This window comes from Schistocerca piceifrons, chromosome 10 (genome assembly GCF_021461385.2).
Source record: "Schistocerca piceifrons isolate TAMUIC-IGC-003096 chromosome 10, iqSchPice1.1, whole genome shotgun sequence".
In the NCBI taxonomy this organism is placed as follows: Eukaryota; Metazoa; Arthropoda; class Insecta; order Orthoptera; family Acrididae; genus Schistocerca; species Schistocerca piceifrons.
In genome coordinates this window covers 145,725,595-145,750,575 of record NC_060147.1, presented here as the reverse complement: position 1 = coordinate 145,750,575, position 24,981 = coordinate 145,725,595, and the positions used below count along the sequence as shown (strand labels likewise).

Here is a 24,981-nt window from a genome sequence, read left to right as displayed (position 1 = left end):
AGTAACCTTCTCGTGGAATTGTATTATATTTTTAGACTGTTATGCCTACGTCGAGGTTTCCACCGGTCGTCAATCCTTTTGAACTTAATCTCCATTAACAAGTCCCCCTCGCTTTTATCATTATAAATATACTTTATTTGTTCTCGCTGTTTTCCCTGTGTACTAGTTGTTAATTGCACATTTCGTATCTCTTTGCCCTAATCTGTGTTTACTTTTCACTCTGCTCTTTTATCTGTGTACTGAAGCTGGGCCACTTCTTATCAAATTAACACTCCCCCCTCCCTCCCCTGTCAACTCTCGTTCTGTCATCCTGTGGTCCAACTGACCTGACCTGCTCCTCCTTTTTAATCTTTCTTGACGTAACCCCCTCTCGTGCCCGAGGAACAAACTATTAGTTCCAAAAGATAGTGTGTTCCTCAGAGTATAACAGAAAATTTTCACCTAATGTAACTAGCTGTGAAACGGAATTTAAAGTTTGCCTAGCTTTGACTGCACAGCAGGACTGTCCAAGTGGTTTAATAACTGTCTGTGTGTTCCTTGCCATGACGGGTATTATCTGGAAAAAATTAGTTTAAATGCACTCCTTTCCAGATACACGCCACTGAGCGGCAGTCATTTTGTGGGGGTAACTCTGAGACAGTGGTCTTCGACTGGTGGTCGTCTGGGAAATGTTGCTGAGTTTGACATATCCCACCTTGCTTTCACCTACTATCTTGCTTTTTTATTGTATCGGTTGATGAGGTCGCACTACACACACAGTTAGTAACTGATTCATACGTAACTTTTTGTCCTGCAAGTTGTTCTGTAGTGCTGAGTTACGTGCACGCGACAATAATGTTCTAATTTCTTACAGATAGTCTCAAAAGCTGATACAATTTGATAAGTTTCAGAATATTAATAGCACTTAACTGTATCGTGCTACCTCGACGTATAGTTCCCCGCTGCAATGTTCCACATTGATGGTCGTAACTCTGTAGATGCACTCGATGTAGGACGAGGTTTGAATATTTAAGAGACGCGTAATTCAGTGTGTCATCACACTAACTATTACTCATATTACAGCAGTGTACTAATCCTTTGCTTGTTTTTATTCATTGTTTGCAGCTTGCAGTTAGACATCAACTTCTTGAATGTTTTGTTTGTAAACATTAGCAAGGGAGAGATAACTGTCCCTTTCCTTTTGAAGAAATTGTTGTAACATTTAATGTTTTTAGATAAATGCCTGCCCCTCCCCCGCCCCACCCGTCTCTCTCTCTCTCTCTCTCTCTCTCTCTCTCTCTCTCTCTCTCTCTCTCTCTCTCTCTCTCCCCCTCTCCCCCTCCCTCTCCCCCTCCCTCCCCTCCTCCTCCTCCTCCCCCCTCTCCCTTTCTACCCCCCCCTTTTCTTTTGTTGGCCCCACCCAGTGCCTCTCGAAAAATGAAAGAGGAAAAAATATTTTTTGTTAATGCCAGTTAAGTTAGTTCAAGACTTAAGGACTGATATACTGTGGCCTTGATATCTTTCATTGCTTGGTGATATATGCTGACATGAGCCAGACATCTTCTACAAAACTAAGTCATGAAGTGTTGATTGTGGGATTGGATTCCACAATTTTCAGAAAACAACAGCTCCTTTAAATTTCTTCCTCAAAAAAGTTTTGGTAAGTATGTGAAAGTATCAGTGGTCCATGCTTTTATTACATATTTTAACTACTACTTCATCTTATTGATAGAAGTAACTTGTTTCATTTAGGTAGTCTGTCATTGCTTTTTCCAGGTTTGTTGTTATTCGGTTCCTGTGTGTGTTTCTCATGTAAAAGCAAAGCTTTGAAAAATTGCACATGCTAGTTATTAATAGTGCTGAAAATAAGTGCAGGCATAATAATAAATATACAAAGGTTGTTTCACTGTCAGTTACTTGAACTCGGTGGTGGAGCTTGGACACTTTCATGTATTTAGCTTCCTGCTCATATCACAGTTCCACTTGGAATCATTCCTTCACGTATTGCGTCAGTAGGTTTTGCGTTGCCCGAGAGTCTATACAATTGACAAACGTTTGTTAACTTTTTTCGGGTTTGTTACGTAGCAGGGTAGTCGTTAAAAATGCATTGCCCTATCTTAAACAATTAAATTTATAAAAATATAAATCGGTATGATCAATTATATTGACTAGTGATAATGATCACAGACTCGTATAATGATTTTATGTCATTTGTAGACAATTAAGATGCAATTAAGCACTGCATATTTACAGTTTTAGGCTTTGCTGTATATTTATTGTGGAGAGGACACTGTCTTCCTCAAAAAGAATTGGCTTCTGTATAATGTCACCATCCTTATCTTTAATTACGGGCCAGCTAAGACCACGTTTAAGCCACGAAGTTAGCTGTGTGCTTACTCAGACAATCTTTCATCTGTTCACTTTCCTTTCCTCCATTCTGCTGTCACTTTCTTCCTCGTAATTGTGGCACTGTCTTCTCCCGCAAACTGTCTCGCCCCTCAACCCTTTCACTGCCGTAGGCCCGTATACCTGTCGCGCTACGACGTTCGCCAGGTGCTTCGGATGCATCTACGCGTGCCGCTCGGGCCTCCTACAGTACTGCGGACGTCTGTGCGTATCCCGAGCTGCCGACCTGTCACTGCTGCGGACGAGTTACTTCCGTATCTTGGCGAATAAAGAAATTTAGAGTGTTTATTCTGCGACGTACGTACCTCATTTTGTGCTACCGTTTGCAGAAAACATTCTTTCGGTCGGTAGAATTGTTCAAGAGATAAGACAGTCGTTACGACAGATTTGCGGTGCGCGAGGACGTGAACGGGCACGTAGTGTGGGACTGTCCTTCGGATATAAAAACCCAGTAACTCGAGAACGGGATGCGATACCGTTCTGGTCCCAATTTTAAATTAAATTTTGATATCTTATCTCTATTTCATTCACTGCAATGTGTGAGCTGAAATTAACTGTAAGCAAAATTCACGCAATGTGTTTGTACCCCCGCATACTCTTTAACGTTTTATTTAATGATGCCGTGCAGTAAGTACGGTGGGTAACGAAAAAATATTCTCGAATTCTGTTTCGGGTATTCGATTGTAAGATACGCAAAAGTCAAATTTGTCCATCTAAGAGTTTTCAAAAACTCAGACGACATACATTTCGTACCGTCTGAAACGCTTTCTCTCGGCACGGACACCGGCACGTGGCGAGCGGTACAGCCTCGACGGCGTCCGCCTCGGAGAGCACGTCTGTAGCAGTGAAAGGGTTAATTTTATTGTGCTCTTTCCTGTGTTTGTCTTTTAATTTCTCAAACTGCCGTTCAGAATTTCTTTCGAGAACTCGTTATTCGGCTATGCCCGTAGGCCGTAAGTCTCTTACCCTTAATTTCGTCTCTAGTTTTGTCCGTACAATTGTATACTTCCATTTCTTCTGAATTGACTGTTTCTACTGTCACTGTTTTTCCTAATATCTTCCTCGCCCTCTTTCCGTTATTTCTCCTAGCTTATTCATTTTCTTTTATCACTCCTAAAATTAGTGTCGGTCTCCGTCACCCTCCGTTTTGTCGACTGTCGATTTTACAGGAAGCCAACGAAGAGTTCTGCAAGGAGAAGGCGGGCGGGGGCGCCGCGGCTCGCCGCGAGGAGGTGCTGAAGCAGCTGGCAGCGGCCCACGACGCGTTCTTCGAGCTGCAGGGCAACCTGCGCGAGGGCACCAAGTTCTACAACGACCTCACGCAGGTGCTCCTCCTTGTCCTCTCTGCTGTAAAGAAAACATTTTTTTGAAGAGGGTGGGGGACAGTTAATTACTTGTTTCTCAGACAATTTGCCATTAAAAATTTAAACATCTGCACATGCATTTGTTCTACAGATTCTGAAAAGTTTTCCTCCCCTCTTTTGTCAGAATCTCAAAAATATGAGTTTGGGACGATATAAACAGCTTCTTCCTGTGGTGAAAATTGTTGTCCAGAAGTTTTTCATTTGACATGAGAGAACAAAAAGAAGTATTTCAGCAATAAAGCAGGTGGATATGGGGAACTGGATGTTAATGCGGTAATTTTGTCTGTCGGGTAATCAATTGTTCGGGGTGCTATGAGACAGCTGGCACTGTCACGACAAAGAACAGTGGGACACGACAAAAGCAAAACAATGATAATTGAATGTAGTCGAATTAAGTCGGGTGTTGCTGAGGAATTAGATTAGGAAATGAGACACTTAAAGTAGTAAAGGAGGTTTGCTATTTGGGGAGCAAAATAACTGATGATGGTCGAAGTAGAGAGGATATAAAATGTAGACTGGCAATGGCAAGGAAAGCGTTTCTGAAGAAGAGAAATTTGTTAACATCGAGTATAGATTTAAGTGTCAGGAAGTCATTTCTGAAAGTATTCGTATGGAGTGTAGCCATGTATGGAAGTGAAACATGGACGATAAATAGTTTGGACAAGAATGGAATAGAAGCTTTCGAAATGTGGTGCTACAGAAGAATGCTGAAGATTAGATGGGTAGATCACATATCTAATGAGGAAGTATTGAATAGGATTGGGGAGAAGAGAAGTTTGTGGCACAACTTGACCAGAAGAAGGGATCGGTTGGTAGGACATGTTCTGAGGCATCAAGGGATCACCAATTTAGTATTGGAGGGCAGCGTGGAGGGTAAAAATTGTAGAGCGAGACCAAGAGATGAATACACTAAGCAGATTCAGAAGGATGTAGGTTGCAGTAGGTACTGGGGGATGAAGAAGCTTGCACAGGATAGAGTAGCATGGAGAGCTGCATCAAACCAGTCTCAGGACTGAAGACCATAGCAACAGCAATGATGATGTACATGCATTTTTCATTTCACAGGTCGAATTTTTCCATTATTTCCTTATGCTGAATAGCACGAGGTTGTTTTTGTGTGGAATCCGTCGGACATAGACATTATCCAAGGCTGAAATTTCTCGTGGTATGGAACATATCGCACTCTCAGATATGCCTCAGAATTCCTCTGTCTCACAGTCGGTAGAGTGCCGATCCTCTGCAATCTATTCCCCTGTCATAATACGCCTGTTGTGTGGCTACAGTGCTGAGTGACTCTCATGTGTGACATAAAGAGTGTAAGATTGTCATTCACTCTGCTCGAGATTGAACTGATTTTGGGATACAGTCTTTGTTCTCGGCTGCGAGAACAACTTGTTACTGGAACGCACGGTAACAGCAGCGGTTTGGTGAGTGGGTACAGGCAGACAGGTTTTTTATGAGGTCTACAACTTTGCTTCCGCCGTTTCGCAATAGACGGCAGTAGTGGCAAGTGGGGTTCAGGTGGTTGGTCATAGGTATAATACAATAAGCTTAGGCATCTATAAACATAATGCCTTAAAAATATTAGTCGATTTGTGATTGCACCATAAGGTTATTCCGATTAAGCGCGTCAACTTGGTACCCGTTTCTCGCCATTTGCAGGAAGTTTTTATTTTCTGCTTTAACATGAAGAAATCTGCAGCTGTGGCTCTTAAAATGCTGGGTGAGACCAATGATTTTGATGTCGAAGACTGGCATGGCGGGGGAAGACAAATCGTTTTCGTAGCTACTGAAACAGACGAAGACAGTCGCAGGACACCATTATCGAAAGCAATTGATGTGGTCGAGCCCAGAACTTAAACACACACAGCCACAATAAAGCGATAGACACACAAAGGTAATTTCGCAACAGGTCAGTGCTCGATCCCGTGTCGCAAAACCTGTCAAAATAAACACGGAAATGTCGAAATGAGAAGTCCTATCCCTCTTGCCGTGTTCTCCGTATGTTGCTCTCCCCGACTACCACCTTTTTCGATCAGTGGCGTACAGTCTGGCTGACCGGCACTTCCGTCATATGCCCGAGTGGAAAATGGAACCGATTCGTGGATCCCACAAAAGATGCCCAGTTCTTCCGCCACGGGATTTGTACGCTATCTGAAAGATGGGAGAATGTAGTGGCCAGCGATGAGCAATACTGTGAAACATAATTTTTTTGTAAGTTTTTCACAATAAAGCCCCAAACTTCGAGAAAAAATGGCGGAAGCAAAGTTGTAGACCTAGTAGGTTAAAGCCGAAGTCCAGACAGACAACAATAAAGAATGTATAGTAAATAGGGACAAAGCTAAGGGCAGTACTTACTTCATCAAAACATCGAGGGAATAAAAAATAAAGTAGATGAGCTATTAGTGTGTTTAGATGAACTCAAAAACAAAAATGAGGTAGATATATTCTGTCTGTCTGATGACCATGGAGCTGTGGGGATGGACAGTGTCAGTATAAATGGGTATAATTTAGCATCGTACACTTGTGGATTTAGGATGAATAGAGAAGGCATTGCATTTTCATAAAACAAGGGTATAAATACAAAACTGTAGAAGTAAGCAAATTTTGTGCATGTGAACTTCAGCTAGATAATGTAGTATTGATAATCGCTTGTGACAAGCTGGTGGATGTTTCTGTAACCATCGCACCCCATAAGAGCTTAAATATGGTCCAGGGTATCATATTTCACAGCGACCTTCTCTTGCAGTCAGATGATGAGCTGCGCGCCAATTTAGAGTGGCGAGGTGTACTAACCTAACCTAACCTAACCTCCTTTGGTGTGTCCACCGGGGTCCGAAGGATAATCAGGTTGCCACCGGTGTCTTCATCTTGTCCTTTGAGGGTGATACGTTGCCCGAGAAGGTCAAGGTGACGGTCTAACGGTGTTATGTAAAGCCCTGTATCCCTCACCCGATGCGATGCTTTAAGTGCCGCAAGTTCGGCCGTATGTCTTCCCGCTGTACATCCGGCGTCACGTGCCGAGATTGCGGACGCCCGTCACGTCCCGATACCCTGCCTTGCTCGCCTGACTGCAGGATTCTCCATAAAGAAAGGAAAGTCGTGGAGTACAAGACCCTGGACAGACTGACCTACACTGAGGTCTAGTGGTTAATAAAAAAAGAAAAGGATAAAGAGAAGAAAATAAAATAAAAGGTTGAAAATGGTGGGAAGGAATTGTAAGTGAAAATAGGTTTTTTAAAATCGTTAATGACTGTGAAAAAAGGGAAAGAAAGAAAGAAATGCAGATCGGACTTCGTATTACAGAAAAGCTATTGTTGGGGTGGTCCTTGTGGCGTTTTTGAGCAAAAGTTAAACCAATTTCCACTACAAAAATTATTGAAAAGAAACAGAGAATAACAAAATGTAACTGACAGAGGGAAGTGGCGTAGATAAGAGTTCATCCTTTACCAGGTTAACTTGTCTTCTTTCGTGCGTCGTCCAGGTCTTCAAAAATCTCCTTCATTTCTGCGTGAAAAGTTTGCTCCGAAATCTTGCGATAAGTTTCATTGTCCAGGAATTTCTAATGTATCCAAAACCGTCTTGATATTAAATGCAATTTATTTTACTTTGCTGCTTCCATCCTCCGAATTTCTTAACAACTTCCACAATATGTCTACACATTAAAATCAGATCGAGACTAGCTAATAAGTTTTTTTACGTCTTCATCAGATCACGTCTGCCTTAAGCTTCGGCTATCGAGAGACAATCGAGAAACTGGTAGAAAAACAAAAAAGAGTTAAAATTTTAGTATTTTCTCTGCCGTCGAGTGCTACTTTGGGAGCTACCCCCCTCCAAACATAGGGGACATCCGTCCCCACTTCTAAGCCGGAGAAGCGTATGTCTTCTTCGGCTTCTCTCGCTAGGAAGGAGTCCCTCGGGTCACTCCCTTCCCAGGTTTCTGCTAGAGGGAAAGACGACACCCGCCAGTGGCTGGAGAGCCCAAAAGCAGCTGGTCGTACGGCTTCACGCTCGTCCTCAGTCCCGGAGACTGAGACAGTGAAATCCTCACAGCCAGGGAAACCCGAGGAGCAGCGAGATAAATCCAAAAAGAAAACCCCTGAGACCAAAGAAATTGCAGTGCCACCCACACCACTACTACCTACAAGCTCTGCGACAGGACGGGGTGGAGATTTGGAGATTTTGGCGTCCGCCGAGGACGTAGATCTCGCCAGACCCTCAGGCACAGTGGATATAGACTGCTCGGGCAATAAATCGGTGGCAGCAGGTGACTCGATGTGAGACATAAACTGCCTCATTGAATGTTCCGTGCCCTCCCAGTCTCACGATGTCGTCCTCCAGTGGAATTGCGGTGGTTTTTTTCCACCACCTGGCCGAGCTACGGCAAGTGTAAGCTTTACACCTGCTTTCTGCATTGCCCTCCAGGAAACCTGGTTCCCATCAGTGCGGACCCCTGCCCACCGCGGCTGTAAGGGATATTACAGGAACCGTAGTGACTATAATAGTGTGTCAGGTGGAGCTTGCATTTATGTCCTAAACTCAGTCTGTAGTAAACGTGTGCCCCTTCAGACCCCCTCTTGAAGCTGTGGCTGTCAGAATGACGACGACGCAGGAAATAACTGTCTGCAATGTGCATCTTCCTCCAGGTGGTGTAGTACCCCTAAATGTATTAGCTGCAGTGATTGACCAACTCCCTAACCCTTTCCTACTTCTGGGAGATTTTAATGCCCGTGACCCCTTGCGGGGTGGTGCCGTGCTTACTGGCCGAGGCAGAGATGTCGAAACTTTACTGTCGCAATTTGACCTCTGCTCTTAAATACGATTTATCAATTTGCAGCCCGAGACTTCTCCCATCTATTTTCACCTGTGCTGTCACCGCCGAATCTCCCCCACACGGCAACATCGGTGTGACGATTGAGCGGGTGACGAACACAATTGTTTCTGCGGCAGAAAACACGATCCCTCGCTCTTTAGGGTGCCCGAGGCGTAAGGCAGTCCCTCGGTGGTCGCCGAAGCAATCACGGAGTGTCGGCGAGCTCTACAGTGACGTAAGTGGCGCCCTTACCTGGAGCACCTCGTAGCCTTTAAACGGCTCCGTGCCAGTGTTTGCTACCTTATCGAACGACGGAAGGAGGAGTGTTGGGAGAGATAAGTCTCCACCATTGGGTGCCACACGTCACCTTCCCAAGTCTGGACAAAGATCAAACGTCTTTTTGGGTACCAGGCCCCAACAGCTGTCCCCGGTGTTGCCGTAAATGGCGAGCTACGTACTGACGGAAACGCGATTGCCGAGCACTTTGCTCGAGCCTCTGCATCGAAGAATTACCCCCTAGCCTTTCGCACACTCAAATGGCAGCTGGAAGGGAACGTCCTCTCATTCGCTACACGCTGCAGTGGATCCTATAACACCCCATTTAAAGAGTGGGAGCTCCTCAGTGCCGTCGCGCATTGCCCCGACACAGCTCCTGGACCCGATCGCATCCACAGCCAGATGATTAAACATCTCTCGTCTGACTACAAGTGACATCTTCTCGTCGTCTTCAACCGGATCTGGTGCGATGGCATCTTTCCGTCGCAATGGCGGGAGAGCACAGTCATTCCGGTGCTCAAACCCGGTAAAAACCCACTCGATGTGGATAGCTATTGGCCTGTCAGCCTCACGGATGTTCTTTGTAAGCTGCCGGAACGTACGGTACGTCGGCGGTTGGGTTGGGCGCTGGAGTCGCGTGGCTTGCTGGCTCCGTGTCAGGGCAACTTCACAGAAGCTCTCCTGGTTCGCAGGAGAGCTTCTGTGAAGTTTGGAAGGTAGGAGGCGAGGTACTGGCAGAAGTAAGGCTGCGAGGACGGGGCGTGAGTCGTGCTTGGGTAGCTCAGTTGGTAGAGCACTTGCCCGCGAAAGGCAAAGGTCCCGAGTTAGAGTCTCCGTCCGGCACACAGTTTTAATCTGCCAGGAAGTTTCGTATCGGTGCACACTCTGCTGCAGAGTGAAAATCTCACTCTAGTGACATTCATGATTATAATACCAGAAAAAAGAAAGACTTACGCTATCCTTTACTCAACCTATCTTTGCCACAAAAAGGGGTAAAATATGTTGCTATAAAAATTTTTGACAAATTACCGGATGAAATAAAATGTCTGACATACAGCAGTAATAGCTTCAAAAATAAATTGAAATCGTATCTCCTTGACAACTCCTATACCATAGATGAATCCTTGAATAGGAATAAATAAATCTGTTAATATTGTATATGCGTGTTGTTCCATTTAAGGGAATGGTGTAAACTAATAGTCATTTGCTTTCCTGTTACACTCGCAAATAGAGCGAGGGGAAGATGACTGTATGCCTCCGTATGAGACCCAATTTCTTGTATCTTATCTCCGTGGTCCTTAAGCTCAGTGTAAGTTGCCAGCAGTAGAATCGTTCGGCAGTTGGCTTCAGATGCCAGTTCTCTAAATTTTCTCAATAGTGTTCCTCGAAAAGAACATTGCCTTCCCTCCTGGAATTAGCATTTGAGTTTCTAAAGCATCTCCGTAACACTTATATATTGTTTGAAAGAATTGGTAACAAATCGAGCAGCCCACCACTGAATTGCCTTGACGTCCTCCCTTAATCCGACCTGGTGTGGATCCCACACGCTCGAGCAGTACTCGAGAACAGGTCGCACCGGCATCCTGCGTGCTTTCTCCTTTACTGGTGAACCTCCCGATAAACTGGACGGGACTGTCGCCTTCCCTACCACTATTCTCTCACGCTCGTTCGATTTCGTATCGCTTTGCGACGTTACTCCCAGATACTTAAATGGTGCGACTGTTTTGAGCGGCGCACTAGTTCTGCACTTGAACATTGTGGGTTTGTTTTTCCTCCATATCTGCATTAACTAAAGTAAGGGAGGTTAGGACATACGGTGTACACAGTCCTCTTCCATCTCTCTGTACATGAACGAAATGACAGAAGTTCCGTAATATCGGTACAGATTAGCCCCCTGCTGTATACTGCGCAGTGACCTGCTGAGTACATAAGTCACTGTTGAAGTTTATCTTCACTGGATGCAAACTGTCCAGTGTCACCACCAGAGGGAAGGTGTTTTGGATGTATTACATAGACTGTTTGCCCAGTCAGAGACCTGGAAACTGTCGTACGGAACACTGGGAAACAGCTTTGACATCACAGAATCTCCCTGCCCGATGCCCCTTTGTTCCGAATTTCTCTGTCACGCTGAGATCTCGTGGAAATTGTAGCACGGGTAAGTGTTCTTCAGTGCACTGAGATAATCTGAATGGACGTTTTCTCTCGTAAAATCTATTTATCCTAGGCACAGTGGTCATTTTTCCTCTGTGTAATTTTGCTCACAGCTCGTGAGGGGTTCGTCGTCACGTTCCCTTCTAAAGCCAGCCGGTAAACTGTAATTCTTTCTTCACACGGGTAGTAGTAGTTTTAGTGAATATTTCGTGGAGTACAAATGGGAGGCTGATAGATGTACATAATTTTTTTTATTTTTTTGTATCTTCTTGCTAGTGCAGTAGCTATATACGAGTGTGGGTTGCAGTCGCCTAAGATTCCCCATATATTGAAGGAAGTGGGGGAAAAGTCTCTCGGACCGTATAATCTGATAACAATTAGTCGGCATCCAATTTGAAGACCGAAGTTGCGGCGAACCCTCGACGAATACGGTCGGCAGGTGACTGCCGCGGTGCACCACTCTCTTTTGCAGTGTTAAAAAAATTGTCAGATTCCCTCAAAAATTGTGTAAACAAAAAATCTTAAATTCACATGTAATATGAGTCTCTCTAATGTCTGTAAGCTTCAAAAAATGGCAATACTCTAAGAGTATGAAGTCAAATATCTGTTGTAAAAATTCTGAAACTGACATATGGCACATTATTAGGCACACAAAAAAAATATTACACAAATCTCCTATGTCAGCTCAGTGAGAAGTGGCAGTCGTAATGCTTCGTGCAGTAAAAGTGGGATGCGGTGGGAGCAGACAGCGGCAGTAAATACTCTATACGCAGTACAGTGTAGCTGCCACTGCGACCCGGCCCACGAGTTGTCGCGTGACGAGTGACGCGAATAGGACTCCGGCCATCGGAGAGTTACGAATAATCTCGTGATCGTAACGAGCGGTGTGTGAATTAATTTCACGTTTTTGAATTTCCGAAAGAGTTGACAAATCCATTTATGCACGTAATATTTTGGTGGCCGACCTAGTCATTGTGAGGCAATGAGAATTCTTAAGGACATTATTTATGTTTTTTGATGAAGTGTTTGTCAAAATGTTCACAGGAAGTCACCCAGAAGACTAGAAATATACCGGCCCTCCACCCCCACTTGTTAACTTAAGTTGTGAAATATTTTTATAGTTTCTTGAGATTTTAAACACTGATAAGACATTTGAGTGACCACAGCTAATAGGTGCAAAATTGTTTTGTCCTTACTGGAAGACCACTTGGGAAAAGGGAATCTTCTGTGCAAGTGTGTGGAGGAAGCAGCACGTCCTCAGGTGGCATATTGCTTTGTACTGACCGTGGAAGTTTTTGATTTTGAATTGGCTAATCTACTCTTACAGATAGCTGTTTTATTCTCCCCTACTGTTCTAACATTAACCCGTATGCTCAGTTTCGTATGCAGATATAGAGGACAAATTTTGAAGCGTAAATTAAGAGATTTAAAATAAAATAGAAGAGTCGTAGTGTTCGTACAATAGAATTGTCGTCTCTTTTGCCCTCGAGTAGATCGTGAACTCTAGTTTCCGCCATGTGTTTATCTTCGTTACAAAAAGCTGTACAATTACAGCCACAAGTATGTCGCACTGAAAATGGGAGGGAATATTGGCATACGCATCATTGTGGTTCGTTCTTTGAAATTGCTCTCCTGTAAAATTTATTTACACGGGCTTTTACCCTATTTGTCCCCTGTGGTCTGCAATTCAGGTTATTTGCTCGGGGCACAATTTTCTCGGCAATGTGGGATTCGTGGGACAGAGGTGTATGGAAGGTGGGGGGGGGGATAAGTAGTAGAGTACTTGGACCAGCTGAGGTAACGAAGGAGCTCCAGCAGTTTCATTTCAGCATTAACGTCACGTCAGTGTGAATAAGTAATAATGTGTGTATGTAAACACGTTTGTTTTTTATGCACGTACAATGCGCATTCTGATTAATTTTTTTGCCATTCTGTAATACGTCTGTGAGTGTATTTTAATGAGGCACTTGCATTGCTTTCAGCTGCTGGTAGTCTTCCAGAACAAGATTTCAGACTACTGCTTCGCTCGCAAGACTGAGAAGGAGGAGCTGCTGAAGGACCTGACGCAGAACCCGACACGCCAGCCGATCGGTACGACCCCCGCCGTGCCGCAGCACTACGTAGCAGGTAGAGCACTCTGGCTGTGCACTCCGCATCCCGCCTCCCGGGGCCCAGATCCCGTTCCCACCGAATCCTGTACTTGTCGGCAGTAATAGTCACCTCACGGGCCGTGTCGTAGTAAGCACTGCAGGTCGATCTGACAGGAGATCGGTAACGTGCGACAGAACGAAATAAGTGGCGAACTTGAACGGGAGTTCCTGCAGCACAGACCTGAAAATTTAATGACATTCCGCTCTGTATCTTCCAGTATGTCAGTGGGGTAGTAAACAGGTGGTAAATGTACAGATCTTACTTCAACCATCTGTATTTTCAGAGAGTCTGTCGGCCTGTCGTCGAGACTTCTGGTAGGAACATTTCAAAACGGGATAACGCGAGTTCTAATTTTTTGTTCAGTTCGAGGATTTCACGATAAGACTCGGTGCCCTGCCCGTATGGATCTACACTCGATTTTTGTCCCAGTACTGTTGACGGACACCTGTAAAGTCGGCGGGATTGTAACGAATTTCTGGAAATGTGGGGTTCTCGCATTTTCTCTGTCGACCGTATCTGTCACGGACTTCGTGAAATGAGGAGAATCGCAAATTCCGTCACGATCGCCGCAGTGGCGGTCGACCTCACCTCGGTACGCCGTGGTGTTTCCGTGTAGATTTGAGATGTATATTTAGTTGAATGTGTGAGGTACTTCTGTGTTTGGCCTCGGTGCAACTATCTTTCTGCGTACTGGTGTGGTTTCTGATAATTGGGCAGCAAACTGCAGGAGGGTGTTGTGAATCCGGGCATTGCATACGCCCTGCGGTTCGATGCAGTGACGACTGGACTGACGCAGTCGAAAGTGAGCTGCGCGGAAGTGAGCTGCGACAGCTTTAACGAGCCGGTCACGTCGGGACGGGTCGATACTCGTTATGCCGGTTACTTTAGTTTGTGAAGCACCTCTTATATCATTTTAACAGTAGCACTGGAAAGACAGAGTGCCAATCATTGCATGGAAGGCACTGAGTTGCTTACAGGCACAATGAGAAAGAATTCCAGAAATATTTCTGCTTTCGGATGGAGTCATTCTTCAGAAGTAGAAAACTTTCACATATTCACAAGCACACACACACACACACACACACACACACACACACACTTAACCTTAGTGCCCAGAGATATCGTGGAATTTGTCATTTTGACAGCCACACAGCACAAGTCTAAAGCAGTTTCCACATCTGACTGGCATGACACCAGATACAGCAGTGGTGCTCGTGCTGTATTTCTTTGACACCCTCGGAATTCTAGTGTTACTTGACAGAGTATCCAGATGAACATAAGTGTTGTCATTCTGGTTATGGCATTAGAATTGAACCACGAATCCAGAAAAAAGAAAGAAAGAAAAAATGTTTGATTCGAAAGTGGATTTTGTGCAAAAATAACACGGGGCCATCGAGCACGCTTATAAAGAATGTAGCACTCTTATCTAAAAGATGCATTTGTTAACCACTGTTGAATAACGAAAGCTGATTCAGAGTACAGTAGAACTCCCAATTATCTGGATAATTGGGTAAATCGTGAAAACTTACTATTGTAATATTAATATAGTGACTACAACAAGATAATGTAAATAAATTGTCAGTTCTTGAAAACATCAGTCAGTCCGTTGTTTTGCTGTCTTTAATTGTTTTCGTGGAGCTGTCTCGCATCTGCTCGACAGTGAGCAGCTGCGTGCGGTCACACTCGGGCTGCCACTCTGTCGTGTTAGAGTAGTGACGATACGAGCAGTTTCTTCTCTCACACTTCAAATAGTTTCGTCGTCACTGAAAATTTGGAAGCCTGGGTCTAAAGAATCGCGCGCTAGCTACTCACCTACATCCTCTGGCCTGCAACCGAAAGTCGAGGAATTTTCCAAACGATCTTACGTCCTCAAGTGATATTTTCTCCTCTGCTGCTTCTTTCTTCCTCCACGTGTTCATCTTCATGTTTCTGTATCTCACTTTTGCTTGAAATGCCTTTCAGTTTATCATAACAATATGGTTGTTTTCATCAAATTCCATGCTTCTGCCACCACGTAAGACAGTCCTCTACATACAATTTTTGTTGATGAGGCACAATGTGTTCATTAAAAACTTCAACAGTTGTCCTCCATAATGTCGCTCTGTAGTTTCAGGTTCGTTGGCTCCGGCGAACTCATTATGTTTGGCGGCAGGAAGTGTGTTTTTGGAACATCTGTCTTCTCTGTAGAAGGCTTGCTTGCTGCTGGATGGTTGAGTGTATTGTCCTGGATTAACATCACCTTAATACCTTCTTTCCCTATGGTGTTTTTTTTTTCCGCTTCAGGTATGAAAATTGAATTGTACTTGTCTCGAAAGAAAGTAGCAGTAACCCAGGCATTTGGTTGATTCTTGTAACAGATGCAAAATTTTTAACATTTATGAGGAACTGGTGTTTCTCAAATTTGCCATTAGCAGAAGGGATATGTTGTGGTTTCCCGTAGAGTCAGCACGGTCTCACTGTCCTTACTTGCCTCCCAAATAAGTTCTGTCCCGCATACGCAGTATAAAAATTCAGGGTCATAAGATTTTGCTTCAATTTCGAATTTTCAGTAAAATTCTCTGCTGCTTTTGGATCTGCTGATAGTTATTCACCACCTAAATCCAACTCACAGATACCGTGACTTCCCCAGACATTCTGTAGCCGACCATTCTCAACTTTGAATGAAGGCAAACTTGTCTATTTTTCTCGCCTAAAAGTCGTGCTTCTTCACAAACAGTAGGCTCTAGAAGAGGGTTTCCTGGTGCTTGCTGCTGCAGAATCCAGTCTAATATGTCCTCTTCCAGCTTTTCCTATTTAATGTTTTCAATGCTTTGATGAACTCACATCTTCATTCTTGAGATATAAATATTAAAATTGAGGATTCCCCCTCTCTCTCATAAAAAATTGTCAATGTTTCCATGCTAAACATCTCAGCTAAATGATAACCATTCACGCTACACCTAATTGTTAGTTTTGTCTGCCGAGGATAAGACGAGAAGTTCCCTTCGATAAGACACATATTTCACAGTAAATTAAAACACACATACAAAACTAAATACGTGGAAGAGAGACTGTATAGTGACAAATCGGCGTGAGTGTTAAGGTCGAGAGACAGACTGATGTAGGCCGCACTGAATAATGGGCACCACAAACACAACAACTTGCACGCAGTGCATACTGTATTCGTTGTTCACGGGAAGATTTTGTCTTTTAATACGTTTGCTGCCGATTGATTCTAGAATGATCAAGAAATCTATATTGTACTCTATAGTGTAATAACTGTTGAGCAAAACCAACCACTTTAGTAGTAGTCCAGTCAAATTTCTTTCTGCTCGAAGCAATCCGGACAGTCGGAGTCCGAATAATTGGATTTCTGCCGTATCTGTCGAGCTACGTATCGAGCTCTATTTAAAAATCTTATACATTAGAGATGCTGAACAGGTTTAAAGTTATTCTACAGTGAATTTTGACGATAACGCTTCGTGCGAGTGCACGAGACACTGTAATATAGTCGGTGGTGCGATATTTGTGTTCCTCTATCAAAAGTGAGAGTTGAACTTAAATTATACTGCCGTAGTATACCTCGTTACTTCCTCCTAAAATTCACCGGGCAGTCGTTTACTGACACCAGAGTTAGGGCACAGTGACCGTGCTCCGAAATTCGGCCACGAGGTGTCAGTCGCTCGACACTGCAGGAATCAGGCCGCTGCCACCCGCAACTTCAGCCGAGCGTACGGAAGCCCGGCACGACGGGCAGTACGCGCGCGAGGCTACTGTCGGCAGAGCCGGCGTGTGCCACTTCGGTTCTAGAACACGAATCTCGAGTATGTGATTCGATCGAAGGCAGGCGTAGCTTCTCTGAGAAGTGAGTTGTGGGAGTTATTTCACAGCACGGTGCAGCAGGAATAAGAATTGGTAAGCGATTTCGCTCGGTCCGGAGAGCCATCTTTTTGCTTCGAGTCGTGTGCTCTGGAGTTAAGAACGGGGTACGGAGGACGCGAAACCGAACCGGAAGAGTGACAGTCGTTCGACGCGTACAGGTGCCGCGGTCGTCGTACGAGAGAGGATTCCGGGCGACACGAGTGGTTTCGAGATTTGCGAGAGTAGTGTGGAGGGCTGAGGCAGGTGGCAGCCGGTCGACAGAGCTGTGCAGCGACACTTCGCAGGTGGCCGCTCCTCTGCCAGTCCTCTCACCACACGCCGGACGCTCCCCTGCTCCCTCCTCTCCCTGCCGAACAGCAGATTTACACTATTGCTCTAATTGTGTGAATTATCTTTGTATTTTTAAAATATACTAAGTGGAAAGAACACACTTTTCGTGTGACTAAAAGGCAATAGCAGTTGCTACCTGTACACAAATTTAATTTTTTCTTTCTGTTTTGGTGCACGTATGCTGTTAGTGCCGTGGCTTTTGACTGACAGTTGCTGACGACAAAAGTGCATGCCGCTTTTGCTGGTTGCGGTACAGAAACCTGCTTTTAAAATAGTTTGTTTTAAATGTCTCCCGTTTCGTTACATTTTTGTCCGAGTGAGCAGCGAATAAAATCTGTAAAGTTTAACTCGCTCTCGAGAGACGAGTCGTGGTCTCAGTGGCTGACACGGATTGTAGACCGCTGTCCGTACCCCTCGCCACTATCCCGCTTCGCCGACAATCTCGGAGTGTTATATATAATTGTAGGTGTAGGTGTTTGTGGAACGACTGCATAATGTTAACACCTTCAGCCAGTGGACTGTTGTCAGACGACATTAAATGAATGCGATTGAGACCGTGTTTTACAGTTTAGAAAGTTATGCCGATCCAGATCGGATGGTGCTGTGTTGAGAATATTGGATACGTTGTCGTGTGGTTCAAATCCCGGTTCAGTCAAACGATTGTTTTTTCTTAGTATACTTAAATTGCCTGAAGTGAACATCAGATTGTTCCCCAAATAGGCCACAGACTGTCTCGTTCGTAATCCTTTTCAGCTTGAGCTCGTGTTCTGCCTCCTTTGACCCACACTTGGCTGGATATTAAACTTTAACCTTCCTTGCTTCAGTTACGAATTAAGTATGTTTTTGTTTAAGTTACTATAAGCAAACATTTTACCATATAAAAAGTTTGTCACATTTAATGTTTTCATCTTTTTTAATATTATTTTTGTTTTTAAATGTTTTACTACGATTGTTCTTCCCTATTCAGTAATTCACCTTCTCTGTTGTTAATATTGTGGGTGATGGTGTGTGACATGTTTGTGGTAATTGTGATAAGGGTTGCACTGCACGAAGAAACACAGCTGCACGGAAAATAGTAGTGTGTCACCGTATCAGAATGCGCACGTACAGGAGAAGAAACTGGAATGGATACCTGCATTTAGGAAAGAAATACCACTTAAAACTGGTTATCAGATTGGCAGTCCAGCCTAACTTCTACTCTGTTCTGTCTCGTTTGTTCTGTTTTCATGTTTTACATCGTGAAGCTTCCTGTCTCAAATTTGCAGATAAGTTGCACGGTTCAGTTCACTTTCCAGTTTTCTTCTAATCAAATCATATATTTTTAAAAGGGCATCTGTCTGTAATTTTGTGATGCTGATTTTGCTGTTGCCTCCTATACTACGTATGTAACCTGAAGAGCCAAAGAAACTGATACAGTTGCCTAATATCGTGTAGGGTGCCGCAGCACGGACTCGAGTAATATCTGGTGTAGTGCTGCAGGGAAGTGACACCACGAATCCCCAGGGACTGGGTGTGTGTGTCGTCCTCGTCATTTCGTCGTCATTCGTGAAAGTGGCCAGAATGGACTGAGTAAAAGATTGGGAATTTGTACCGGCACTGATGATGCGCAGTTGAGCGCCCCACAAACCAACCGTCCTCGTCCTCGTCGTTGTCATCATCATCATCATCATCATCATCATCATCAAACACCACAAATCCTGCAGGGCTGTCCTGTAAGAGTACGAGAGGGTGGAGATCTCATCTGAACAGCACATTGTAATGCATTCCAGATATGCTCAATAATGTTCATGTCTGGGGAGTTTGGTGGCCAGTGGAAGTGTTTAAACTCAGAAGAGTGTTTCTGGAGTTACTCTGTAGCAATTCTGGACGTGTGGGGTATCGCATTGTTCTGCTCGAATTGTCCGAGTCTGTCAGAATGCGCAGTGGACACGAATGGGTGCAGGTGGTCAGTCGGGATGCTTACGTACGTGTTAGCTCTGTCGTGTTTAGACGTATGGGGGGTCCCGTATCACTCCGACTGCATGTACCCCACACCATTACGGAGCCCCCACCAGCTCCGACAGTCCTCGGCTGACATGCAGAGTCCACGAATTTACGAGGTCGTCTCCGTACCCGTACACACCCGTCCGCTGGATGCAGTTTGAAACGAGACATGTCCGACCGGTTGACGCGTTTCCAGTCGTTTGACAGTCTGGTGTAGGTGTCGGCAGTCGTCGAGGGTACGAGAGTGGGCCTCTGGCTCCGAAAGTCCGTATCGACGACGTTTCGTCGAACGGTTTGCGCGCCGACACTTATCGGTGGCCCGACATCTAAATCTGCAACAATTCGCGGAAGGTTTGCACTTACGTCACATCGGACGATTCTCTTCAGTATCGTCGGTCCTATTATTACGGGATCTTTTTCCTGTGGCAGCGACATCGGAGATATGACGTTTTACCGGATTCCGGTCGTACGGGAAAATGTCCACTTCACCGCTACCTCGGAGATGCCGTGTCCCGTCACTCGTGTGCCGACTATAACATTCAAAGTCACTCAGATGTCGATAACCTGCCACTGTAGCAGCAGTAAGGGATCTGACAACTGCGCCAGATGCTCCTTTTCTTATATAGGCATTCCCGATTGCAGCACCTTATTATGCCTGTTTACATACCTCTTTATTTGAATACACACGGTTATATCGCTTTCTTTGGGATTTCAGTGTAAATGAACATTATGACATTAAAGCAGTATCTGTCCACCAGTTAGTATACACTACAGTGTTCTGAAAAACAATGTTAGTTTTTGGAGGGTACCTGTCAGCGGCGCACGCCTGCGAGGAGTTACACGTAAAGCTGAGGTTTCGTCAGTTAAACGGTGCAGTAAAACGTAGAGCACTGACTGAGCCATTTCTACGTAAACGGAAGGGCAGAAAATATTACGCCCTTCTGCAAAGTGAGAATTTAGAAACTGGAAAATTAGAAGACCACATTCTTTTCGTAGTCTTTTGATTTTATGCAGAATGTATTCCTACCAGAAATTCCAGTGCAACACGAGTTTTATCCGTGACAACTCGCTGTCAGTGTACTTTGCATACACTATATAGATACTGACACACATACAGTATACGTATGCCGTGAGTGTGAAGGCCGGAAAGCTCACGGCTGATTCTGTTACACCTAATCAATTCTGTGAAATTAGACATTGCTTTCCAGTTATTTACCTCGCGATAAGGATTTCGACACTATAAAAAGGAGACTGAGGAAACGGGACACATTATATATTGTCCGTGATGTTACAGAGGTCATTTTTAAAAGTTCAAAGCCAGGTAAATTTCTTGTCAGGGAGGGTACTGCTGCTGCTGCTGTTGCAGCCCCCCCCCCCCCAATCCCTCCCAACAACAACCACCACCACCACCACCACCACCACCACCACCTATATCGGTCCTGTAACAGACTAAACGTGTACTATTGAAGGGAGACCCACTTTTGAAACAACATATTGTGTACTAGCATTTTGCATCGAAATGATTACCACTGAGTTATTGGTTAGGATGAATGGCATAGGCAGAGGGTGTAACTGGGAACACACAATATTCTGTAGCACAACTTCCTCTACAGCATCAGTGCCTGCTGCACCACATGTGCCATCTGTATTCTTCCTTCAGGTCACAAGTTTTCCAGAACTCCACAGATGGGAACTGACATTAAATATGCTTCGGTTCTTGCCACCCTTGTGGCAGTCTCAGCTTTTCTTCGCGGTAACTGTTACTTTCTTCATTTTCTATGTAGGCCAATTTGTGTACATGAGGTGTGCTTGCTTGTGTACAAGAATGGGTGTGTGTGTGTGTGTGTGTGTGTGTGTTTTACTGTTGAACGTTGTCGAAAGCTTTAGGAAACTATCTTAATTGTGCCTGTCGGTAACTTAACGTGCCTTCTTTACGGTAAGTAGAAGTCTGTGTTTTGCTACAATGTTGGTATTCCTACCTGAACTTTCAGGTGTTTGATTTTGTTTCTTTATCCCTTTTAGTCTTCTGTATCTGTTTAGTCTCTACTAATATTAACTTGTGCACGATGTTTTGGCAGCAGTCTCTGTGTGTGTATTACCCTGTCTTCCACCTTTAAGCTCTCAGGTTTTCAAACCTCGTCTGGCGCAGTCCCCGAGAATCGGTCTTTCCTTCTAATCCGGAGCAGTAATTCTCCCCTGACTGGGGTTCTGGGTGACTTTTCCAAAGTCTCTCCATTTCCTAAACCTCACCAGTCCTTTTCCTTCATGTGTTTTTCTTCCCTCTTGAACCCTTTTGCCAGGAGGAGGGGCAACTGGCTCCAAAAGTTTGCAAATTTAAATACCTATATATGTGCATGTGAGTAGACTTTTTATCTATACAATTACATAATATTTTCAAAGATTGTTTTCATCCCTTATTTTTTTGTAATTGCTTAGCACAGCCAGGATTTTAGGCGGTGGGTTATTGCTTTTATGCCAGGATAACTATTCTAGAGCAAATCGATCTTCCATTTCTGTAACAATTTGCTACCTTCCATTTGTAAAATAAGTCGCCGCTTTTTGTGCGGCTCTGAGAGCGACTTCAATATTACTTTGTACAGACCCTTATTTGATACATTTAATTAGTCTGTTTGGAAACAAAGTTTGAGGACATTAATTTCTCACAATTTTAAGCTTCAAAAAAAATATTTCTTCTCATCTGTGCACTGCGTTACGCTTTCCTGCGGTCACCGTACTGCCTCTCCGTAGTACGTACCTCCCCGACTTCTACTCCTGTTTCCAGGTTTCTGAAGAGGGATTTCTCTGTCGTGCTTTGGACTGCATTAGCCACAGTGCCCGCTTTTCTCTGCCTGTAGTCCTGCTCGGAGACGAATCTTAGAATAGATTTCTGTACAGTGCTCCCTACCTCGTTCAGAGTCGCATAACTTACTAACCGAGGGTTAGTTCGTAGTTGTGCCGTGCGCATTCCGAGGAACGGGAGCAGAAATGCAGTTGCAGTTGTTTTGCAGGAACCCTGACTTGGGTAAAAGACCTGGCAGTCCGTACTAAAGAGGAAACGCAGCAGCGCATTACGCAGGCGGCCGGCTACTTGATGGACATTCCGAAGCAGCAGTATGGCAAATTCACTGAGGCAGTGGGTACCGTCATGGGAAAGAGTGAGCCGCAGACAGGAAGTAAGGAATAATTCTCTCTTCTGATTCAAAATTATCTCATTACCATTCATCTCACTGCCAACCGTCTCGCGTCCTCCCATCTCTCATTCTGAAAGTGTGCTGTGGGCTCGTGAACACGAGTTTGCTAACTTCTTTAATGGGGCTTTCCTTTTGAGCAGTTATGTGAAATTTTTTCTTCGGCTGCATTCGATGCCTACAGCATTACGAGGAGAATTGCAAACGAGCCACCGTGACAGTCTGGCGTCTCACGCCTCGGACTTCGACCGTAAGTATTCTCCCTGCGGTAGCACGGTGGGGAGGAGTGAAACACGATAAAAGTAGAACTGATCTGCAGGTGGAACACGTTGTTAGCTTTTTCACTGTTTGTAGTCACTTGAAGTATGTAGTAGCATCATTCCTGTCTGTGCCTATTTACAGGTCGTGTCACAATATCTTGGCACACTGTTGCAGGTATATAAATATAACCAATACAGCCATTAATTTTTTTTCTTTGCTTCACAGTTGTTCAAAGCAGAGGACAGTGTTTAGTGCCTCCCTTCTTTTCATTTTGATCAATTTATGGTAAAATTGCCCACAAGTTGCAGACTTAGAGACTTAGTTATCAATATTTGAAACTCCCACATTAATGCTCAGTGTGACATTAGGCATGCTAATGGAAACGAGAAGTCCAGCACATCTTCTGCTGCCCTCGGATGTGTGTTCTCAGTTACAGATCAGTGTATCTCAAGAACTCTGTCCACTGTTGGCAGTTTTCACCAGTAGTCAACACTGTGGTTTCAGTTCATTTAAGCTGCTGTATATAATGTAATTAGACAATTAAGTAAATCTATTCACCTAGTGGCTGCAGAAGAACGCGCGCGCGCGCGCGCGCACACACACACACACACACACACACACACACACAGTTATCGAAATTTGCAAGCTTTCGGAGCCAGTGGCTCCATCTTCTAGGCAGAAGGGACAGAGGGCAAGAAAGAGGGGTGAAGGAAAAAGACCGGTGCGGTTTAGGGAACGGGGAGAGTTAGCGAGTCACCCAGAACCCCAGGTCAGGGGGGACTTACCGGGCGGGACGAGAAGTCCTCGGCATCCCGTCCGGTAAATCTCCCCCGATTTGGGGTTCTGGGCAGCTTTTCCAAATTCTCCCCAATTCCTAAATGTGACGGGTCGTTTTTCTTCGCCCCTCTCCCTTCACTTTCAACCCTTCTGCGGGGAGGAGGGGGGCGCCTCTGGCTCCGAAACCTTGCAAATTTCTATACCTGTACGTGTGTGTTTTCCTGCAGCCACTCGGTGAGTATATTTTTTTATCTATTCGATTACATTATTTTTCAAAAATTGATTATTTAAGCTGGTATGTAAATGTACTTGTCTAGTATTATTTACCTAAAATTTATTTTTGTTTATTTTTCATGTGTAAAGTTATTTATGAAGTCAGTTTTGTTGCTGTTTTTCAAATTCTGCTCTCTTATGATGTAGAGTTGTTATTTTTTCTCCTCTGAATCCCTGTTCCCACTCCACCTCCTCTGCCCGTCAAATACCTCCTGCTTATCTGTTGTGTTGCCTGTGTAGTTTTTTCTTTCTTCTACTTTTAGTCTACGTAAAAGGTTTCCTGTTGCTATAAAAATGTGTATAGTATCGTGATTGTGCAGCCCCCGTGATACGCCGACTTCGATAACGACAGTGCACTGACTGCTCGTACCTTAATGACGCTGGAGCTGTAGTGGGAGAGACTATTACACTGCGACCTAATTTTAATTCTGTTGTCGTTTTCCTCCTGGACAATTTCCTATAACGGGTGGGAGGGAAGATATGTTTCATAAAATTTTGAGAACCAGATTAAAGTCAGACATATCGATAGATAGCAGAGTCCGACACAGTGTTGAGACTGCTGTCTCGAGGACAAATGAGCTGGTAATAGAACTTTCACTGACACGAAAACCTGCTGGCATTTCAGACTTCGGAAGGTAAGGGTTGAGAAAGTAAGGAAGCACAAAATATGTGAGTTTAAATTAGACCCTCAAACACGTGCTGCACTAAAGCGGGGAATGAAAGTAAAATAACGTAGGGTCCAATTGGTTTGAGTTGAAAAATAAGAAATGTGTGCACGGTGATTGTGAAAGAAGAGCACAGCAAAATAAGTTTAGGTGGAAGATAGAAAAGATTGTCAAAATGGAAAAGCGTAGAGGTATCGATCTTCGATATGATACTTAAATGGGAAAGAGACGACCAAAAATGTGCCGGGGCACGCTTTTTCAAATTTATAGGTAGGTCAAAAAATTGAGCCTTTTGTCGAGTTGTTGGTTATGAGTGGAAAGTAGCACAGGCTTATCGACGGAGGAGAAATAGACCGATTTGTGTCAGTAACGTGATGCTTTAATGTTCAAATCTGTGTTTTTACAAGATTAATAATCTATGCTTAAAGTCTGTACTACAAATAAAATAACCAGAAAGAAAAGTTTTGTCGAAATATCTGTTTTACTTAAAATTATTTCATCAA

The 24,981-nt window shown here is 44.2% G+C and overlaps 1 protein-coding gene across 10 annotated transcripts in view; it reads left to right on the top strand.

Annotated features, from left to right (window-relative positions):
- LOC124718930 (programmed cell death 6-interacting protein) overlaps nt 1–24,981 on the top strand; it is a 147,802-nt gene that overhangs the window by 94,171 nt on the left and 28,650 nt on the right. For 4 of the 10 annotated variants that reach the window (XM_047244592.1, XM_047244588.1, XM_047244587.1 and 1 more), the window contains exons 13-14: nt 3,555–3,710; nt 12,972–13,116. In XM_047244592.1, the coding sequence (XP_047100548.1) occupies nt 3,555–3,710; nt 12,972–13,116 (301 nt within the window). Of the gene's footprint in view, nt 1–3,554; nt 3,711–12,971; nt 13,117–22,322; nt 22,488–24,981 lie in introns of all 10 variants that reach the window. The other 6 variants (XM_047244585.1, XM_047244584.1, XM_047244591.1 and 3 more) reach the window with 3 other exon arrangements.